General features: G+C 31.7%; 1 protein-coding gene across 1 annotated transcript; it reads left to right on the top strand.

Moving 5' to 3' along the window:
* Positions 1-3,626: 3,626 nt before the first annotated feature.
* On the top strand, positions 3,627-7,282 carry LOC131067057 (G-type lectin S-receptor-like serine/threonine-protein kinase At4g27290). Its single transcript, XM_059210514.1, has 3 exons — positions 3,627-4,242; positions 6,031-6,081; positions 6,192-7,282. Exons 1-3 carry the CDS (start codon positions 3,627-3,629, stop codon positions 7,280-7,282), a joined length of 1,758 nt encoding a protein of 585 aa, XP_059066497.1.
* Positions 7,283-8,195: the final 913 nt, after the last annotated feature.

Genomic DNA, 8,195 nt, shown 5'->3' with positions numbered 1-8,195 from the left:
ATATTTGTTGTTTACTAATAGTTTTGTTTTTCACTCCCTCGTATGATAACCCATCAACATAGTATTGACGACACCTATCCCTAAAGTTTCCCCATTTTGTAATTTGTGTGGAACAGCTATGGCACCACTAGTTAATGTTTCTAGGCTAGTGGCGATGGATTTATGATGCTCAAATTCAGATGTTTTCAATTTATCAATCAGTCTATTTATTTTAGACATATTTTGCCCTAACTAATTAACTAATTGCTCATGTGTTTCAGGTGTGCGGTCAAAAGAAGGAATTGGGGGTGTATCTTGTGGGTTTTCAGGAGGTGCATTTTTTTGTTCTTGTTGTGGATTATCAAAATCTGGTTTTTGAAACAAAAAATGAAAAAACCTAATCAAAATTAACAAAATTAAATTCAAAACGTAAAACAAATTGAACAAACGGGAAAGAAAGACAAAAATTAACAAAAACCAACCTTGATCCATAGTGTCTGGAGGAGAAATGAGGCACCCCATTCGTGATTTGGCGGAAGAAATGGGGATAAAAACGCGGTTGTCATGGGAAAATCAGACCCAGTTTTTTTTTAAAACTTGTTTTGACAGGTAACGCGTACACGGTCCTTTAGGGCTTATTAGCGCATACGCGCTCACTTTTCCTAAAATCAACACGTACGTGCTCACTTTCTTAAAACCAAAGCGTACGCAATGATTTCAAATTTTATAACCACGTACACGTTGCTTGTTTTTTCATGTTTTTTTTGGGTGATGTCCATTTTTCTAACCATCATCTTTGTGCACATACCCATGTATATATATATAATGTTGTTCAAGCATAAATTTGATGTTTCGTTATGTATTTTATCTGATGATTAAATTAGTCATTTACTTAGTCATTTTTTTTTGAGTGACTAATTATTTAGTTGTGTTTTCTTACCCGATGACCAAATTAGTCATTTATTTAGTCATTTATAGTTGTGTTGCAAAAAATGACTAGAATTTGGTCATTTTCACTTGTCGTGACTAAAATTTTTAGTCATCTGATCATTTATTTGCCACATTTCTACTAGTGCAAGATGAATGCGCCAGTACTATTGTCAAATGCACTATTTCACCATATGCATTGATTATTTGCATGAATGCGCCATTATTTGAGTCATATGTGTTGGAACTCTGAATGTAAGCACTATTGGGTTTGGCATATGTTCTATTTCAGCCATCAGAAGCACTAATCTGTTTATCAGAAGCATTGTTAAATTAGTCAAATGCACTAAAAGATAAAATGAAGGCACTGTAGCAGTTAATAGATGTGCTAATCTGCGGAGTAAAAGCACTAATGTGTCTAATTTGTCTTTTGTGATAGTTTTTGAGCTTTCTGAGTTTTCGATCTTCGGGTTTAGGTTTCCAGAGGTTGTTATTTTGGTTCCTAAGTTGTTACAGGACTGTCTATTTGATCAGATTTGTATATTTTTGTTGATGTATGGTTTTATGAAAGATGTTGTGCCTTGTTGACATATCTTCTTGGGCTCTTGTTGAGTTTACTTTGATATTATGTTTATATGCATGGTGTGTGTGCCATGTTATTTATAAGGTTGTTAGGTGTCAGCCTAGATCTAGACTATGAGTGGAATCTTGTGTCATCTCCTAGCACGAGGGGTGGTTCCACATGGTTGGGTGGTTTGATGCCTTCTTATATTGGGATGTTCTTCATTGGATGATCTTGTGCATGGAAGTGGATTCTTCTCTCTTCATCTATGAATGGATACTTATAGCAGATTGATGTATATGATTCATATGGCATATATATGTGTAGAATTTATGATGTAACTGTATTGGTAGTTAAGAGCTATGCTCATTGATGTAAAATGGTTGAAGTATATGTAATGGTAGATGGTATAGTAGATGAACATATTGATGTATCTTGTTGTGTATTGGATATTGCTTATTAATGGAATTAGCTCTATGGTTATGCACTTAGTGTTATGTGAATGTCGAAGATGATTAAGGAAATGGATTGTCAATGTGGTAATTAGTATTGGAAATGGATTATTGATGCTAGGATGTTGAATAAGTGATAGGGATTAGGAACATTTAGAATTGGTGCTTTAAAATGAATCTAAGGGGTTATTGGCATTTGCATTATTAGAAATGGAATCATGATAGATAGGCTAGTGTGGTATCATATGTATGCATGAAAAGAGAATGATAGTTGAGTTAAAATGCATTAGATGATGGTAGTAATGATGATGTTGTTATGCTTATGATGGTGCATTCTTGATGTGATTATGCTCTATGGAAGATTGTAAATAATGGCATTGGGATACCCTAGGGAAGAATAATTGTAGAGTTGTAGTTATTTCCACTTGTGTATAGTACTTTAGTGAATATGTATATGATGGTCAATTGTTTATCTTGTTAATGGATGTCGAATGCATATGATTAGCTAGTTGCATGTGTTGCATTAGTAGGTGTTTTAATTAAAAAAAAATTTACCTCTATTTGCATTTTAGATGGTTAGTTTCTCTAGGGTATTTTGGCAGGCATTACACACTACAAAAATAGTTGTTTAAATTCCTCATAGTCGACAATTCCAAATAGTTGTAGAAGAATCATATATAAATATATTGTAATCTAATTATGAGAATTTTGTAAATGGTATCACCTTGGGTTAAATATAAATGTTTTTGTTCCTTCCATTGATCTTGATAGTTCATTTGTTTGAGTGTATTGTCATATGTTTGATCATAAGACAATAGTCTCTATGTATTTGTTTGTTTCATTTAGTTTTATCCCAACAAACTGATACAAGAAATATAACCTCTATAGACAATTTGAATTTTAATCCATCGAAAATTAATCTGGTTACCTTGTCTCCTTTATCCTAATAGAGTTGGAAAACTAGAAATAATACAAAACAATTAAAAACTTAAAAACTTTAGAAAGCAAATAAATAAATAAAATAAGACAAGTTACACGTAATGTTTTATATGAGACCGTTTCCCACACATATATTGCCATATCATATAGATGACAACATTAATTTCTACACAAAGAGATCAACTAACAAATAAAACTTGTACAAAATTTTCATCCCTAAAATTGAAATTGTTTAGGTCTTTGGTGTCGTTATATCTGATATTATATTATACGAGAGAAGAATCTTCTACATCTTGAACACATCATCTCCGTATCCTTCACGCAAAAAGGATGGCGATGTGAATGTTTGAACATCCACTTCCTAATACGCTTTAGGTCCAAGTTGAAAATTGCAAATTTACCCGTTTATATAATAATGGAATGATACCGTGATAGAAAATTCCAAGTGTATAATTACAAATTAAATTTATAAAATAATGGTATGATGTCATGGGAAAATATTCATGAAATCTTCGCTAGCTGACCAAATCTATAAACAATTGTCGTGGTTTATAACTATAAAATTGTAAGAGAGCTTTTGGTTTGAAGGCGTCAATCAAGATATTTTATATGGACGCATCTTTAAAGAGTCAATCCATCAATGCTTATTTTATATGTTGATCTTCTACAAAAAAATGTTTTTTTTACTAATAAGAAACTAGCCTCGATTGTTAAATGGGCGTGATTTCAGAATAAAGAAACTGCAATTATTTAGAGGAATCTTAAGAATGAATAACATTGCGAAAACTAGTGTTTTTCTTGTGGTTTTAGTTTCAGATTGGCTTTATTCCCTGACTTGGGCTGAAACATTAAATCCCCTTGATTGTTATGATTGGTCTGTACCCAGTTGTGATGCTTACATTTATCTCCGTAATGTCACTGAGCCCATCAATTCTGTTGCAATCAGATTCAACATTTCTACCCTGCAAATCGTCCCCTTTGACGAGGCTGATTATTTGGCCAAAATTACCTGTTCTTGCGTAGTTTTCTCAAAAGTTGAGGCATACTTTTACAGGGTGAATTATACAGTGCAAGCTTCTGATGTGGGTTTAATGGAAAGCGAGATTTCAGACAAGTATTTTGGCTATACTGCATGGACGGAGAAAAGTAGTAACAGTACATACAAGACAGGGGAAAACATAGAGCTAGTTCTAGGTTGTGGGTGCCCTGTTCGTGGATGGGATTCAATTGTTTCTTATGCAATTCCCGTGGATCAAAATTTCCGGCAGATGAGTACAACATTTAACTCCAACTTGGACGAAATTATGAACCTCAACAAGATGCAGAACCCAGATGTTTTAGTGGCCGACAGAGTATACTTTATCCCTTATGATTATCAAACGGGTATGTTAAGTTGCTTTCCTTTGCATTTGGTTAGTTCCTCACACTCACTAATGAATATCATTTATAAATCTAATTTTCTAATAAATTTAATATTAATTCCTACATTAGTATCAGACAAAGAAAATGAAAAAGAGTCATGTTAAAATCTCTGGTATATGGCTGCTGTTTGTTCTCTGTTTATATTGTTTTCAGTATTGTCTATTATTATTTGCAGTATTGTCTATTATTATTTTATATAAATTTAATCATGATTCATATCCTTATTGAATTTGATAGCATCTTATCTGTCAGGTACACAAGAGAACAAACATACATCAAACAACACACAAATGAAATTGAAAGATTCTCTTCCGATTGGTAAGCATATAAATCTTAGTTTCCTATTACATCTGAAAGAGTGGCAACTACTTTTATGTACTGTAACCAAAAGTTATTAATCAATTTATATTTCGATGTTATCTTATTCAGCTGTTGTTATTAATAGTTGAATTAAATAAATTTATTGAATTTAAAAGGCAATCAATCTTATCATATTATATGATATAGTGTCAACTATAAGACTAATTTGTTGTAGTCTTTAATGACATTTCAACATATCTTAAAGCTCTCAAGCACTTGGCCATATTCTTGAACTTGAGACAAGACTTTTGCAGCCTTTTAAATGAAAATTTTGCATGTTAATTTCACGTGTGAGGTGAAGAATGTTTCAACTGTCTAAAATTGTTTTTTGCCAGTATGAGACAACTTTTTAGGTGAATTTGTTAAAGAAATGCACAAACAACTTTTTGGGTGAAGTTGTCTTTTTTTGGTTAAAAAATGCACAAATATAATCTAGGCTAGTTATAATTTTGGTATAAATATTTGTATATATTTATTTTTATTTGTGTTTTGAGATTTTGTTTTCGTTAAAGTGTTATGAATGTTATTACATATAAGAGATCTCCTTAAATAGTAAGATTCTATTATATTACTAATTACAAATCAAATGTAAATAACAATTCTAATTATTTATTCAAGTTATTTTGGGTTCAATAAATTTATATTTAATTAAATAGAAATATTTACTTACATCCACATTATAAATTGAATTCTTCAACTTATCAAGCATTTTTGGCCTATGTTTTGTCGAATGTGCAAATAATTAGGGATAGTATTAAATTAGGGTTAGAGAGGTAAGGTTAGAGGTAGGTTTTTATTAGGATCAAGGTTTAATTAGGGTCAGGGTTCAAGTCCTATAATAAAAAATAGGATTATGATTAGATTTTGATTTCAAATAAGATAAGGGTTAGGGTTCAATTACAATTAGAATTTAACTAAGGTTAGAGTGTTGTTTCAATGAAAGGGCTTTAAAAACATTCAAGTAAATGTAATTGGCAGATGTGAAGTCAAATTGTACAACCTTCACAAGTATCCTCTTGAATATGCCAAAATTGTACACACTTCATGTTGTCTAAGCACTTGGAAAGCGAAAGATTCAACCAGTAATTGTTCATAATATATTTTATGTGTCAAAGTACATATAATATTTGATCAATTCTATGAGTATTGTTTCCTACAAATGAAAGTAGGTCTCTCACATTCTTGCTATTTTATTTTATATTTATAATGTGACACTCTACTAAGTTTGTATGTAATTATAATGCAGTTCTTATATTATGTGACTTTTACCTTCCAATATATTATTAAAAATATATTTTACTATCAACATAAACCTTGTACCTTGTTTTAGTGCAAGGGCTTTATCAGAATTCATATCTTTATTAAATTTGATAGTATTTTATCTGTTAGGTACACAAGAGAACAACACACAAATCAAATTGAAAGTTTCTCTTCCAATTGGTAAGCATATAAATCTTAGTTTCTTATTATATCTGAAAGACTGCAACTACTTTTATGTATTGTAACCAAAAGTTATTAATCAATTTAGATTTTGGTTTTATCTTATTCAGTTGCTGCAGTCCTGCTTCTACTGTTTTCAATTGTTAGTTTTTACTACACCTGCTACAAAAGAGCTCCATCTCCTCAGTCTTCTACAGCCATAAAAAATGGACAACCTGATTATAGCGTAGCACAGATGTCTGAAATTATAACTATAAATGGAACAAAGCGGAACCAGGAACAAAGAGAGAAAATGGATGATGCTCTTTCAGTGCCAACCTTAACAAACCTTACACATGATGAGATAGTTCAAATGGAAAGTTATTGTACCCAATGTTACGAAATTGGGGAAGGAAGTTTTGGAAGTGTGTATATGGGTAATTTGAAAGAGAAAGAGGTGGCAATAAAGAAAATAAAATATACAGGGAAATACAACAAGAAATTAATTGAGAATGAAGTGAAACTTTTGGATGGAAAGAAGCACAAAAATTTAGTGTCTCTAATTGCATGGTATATTGAAGAAAATGCATTTTATGTGGTGTATGAATATGTTAATGGATGCAATCTAGATAAATATTTGAGAGAGAACTGTGAACGGATTTCTTTGTGTTGGGAGCAATGTATGAGGATAATAACAAGTATAGCTGAAGGAATAGAGTTTTTACATCTCAATAAAATTATACATGTTGATATTAAGCCTCAAAATCTGATGGTGGACAGTAAGGATAAAGAGGTGAAACTTATAGACTTTGGGTTTTCAAGGCATGTGGACTGGGAAGGCACTCACAGGTCAACTGATAGAATAACAGGTACTAGAGGGTATTGGGCTCCAGAGTATTGTCTCAACCACAAACTTTCCTACAAGCATGATGTTTACAGTTTTGGTATTGTGGTGTTGGAGGTGATAACAGGACAGAAGCATGTTGACGATGCACGAGGCTCAAGCCAGTTTCATATTCCAGACTATGTACGTTATATGATTGCCTGTAATCGTTTCAAAGAAGCTTTGGATGAAAGGTTTAAAACGGAAGGCTTCAGTGATTTTGATCTCATGAATGCTTTAGCTGTAGCAAACTTAGCTCTTAAATGTGCTGAGCTAGACAAGGAGGAGAGACCTGATATGAGTTATGTGGTTAGGGTACTCAATAAAATGGACAAATAAAATATTGAAGGAAAACTATACAGATGGTCAATTGATCAAAATAGTCTATTTAAATCATATAGTGCAACGTTTTGTAGATCCATTTTTTATCCTTAGTACTCACTTTACTTTGGCAATTTTTTGTAGAGTTTGTCAGTCTATGGAGGACCCAAGGAAATTTTGTACTAATTTTTTTTTTGATAAATTGAAAATAAATAAATAAAATTTCTAAATCTAATTATAATTTGAAGTAGTTATATTTCTAAGTTAGAGTTTAAATTGAAGTAATTAAAATGGGTATGTATCTATGTATGTATGGATGTATATGTATATGTATATGCATGTATATAAAGAGATATGTATACATGTACATCTTTTGTATGTTGTGTATATGTACATGTTTTTATATGTATATGGAAACTAAATGTCTCATTAAACCCAAATCAATCATCTCAAATACTTTCTTCATAGTTGACTTGAACAAGTCAATTGATAGATCACCAATGAATATCAAATCAATCATCTCAAATACTTTCTTCATAGTTGACTTGAACAAGTCAATTGATAGATCACCAGTGAATATCAAATCATCAACATATCAACAAACATTATGATCTCACTTTGCTCATTCATGTTGGTATACAATGTAGGCTCAATGTTGCACCTATTGAAGCCATTTTGTAAAAGATAAAGAGTCAATTATGCTATAACATGCTCTTGAGGCTTGTTTGAGTCCATATAGTGCTTTCTTGAGCTTGTAAACCTTGTTTTCATGACCCAAAATCTCATACCCAGGTGGCTGCTCCACATAGACCTCTTCTTCTAAAATTTCATTCAAGAAAATTGATTTCACATCCATTTGATATATTTCCCACTTGTTTTGAGTTGTTATGGATAGTATTGTTCTCATAGTGTCTAAACGGGCTACGGGTGC

The sequence above is a fragment of the Cryptomeria japonica genome, chromosome 8 (genome assembly GCF_030272615.1).
Source record: "Cryptomeria japonica chromosome 8, Sugi_1.0, whole genome shotgun sequence".
Taxonomy (NCBI): domain Eukaryota; kingdom Viridiplantae; phylum Streptophyta; class Pinopsida; order Cupressales; family Cupressaceae; genus Cryptomeria; species Cryptomeria japonica.
This window is presented reverse-complemented; position numbering and strand designations above follow the sequence as displayed.

Bases quoted from the DNA above. Each gene is read 5' to 3' on its own strand.
- LOC131067057 (XM_059210514.1), top strand. From the start codon at position 3,627: ATGAATAACATTGCGAAAACTAGTGTTTTTCTTGTGGTTTTAGTTTCA. The intron at 4,243-6,030 runs GTATGTTAAGTT...TTTATCTGTTAG, and splicing joins CCCTTATGATTATCAAACGG to GTACACAAGAGAACAACACA. The intron at 6,082-6,191 runs GTAAGCATATAA...TATCTTATTCAG, and splicing joins GAAAGTTTCTCTTCCAATTG to TTGCTGCAGTCCTGCTTCTA.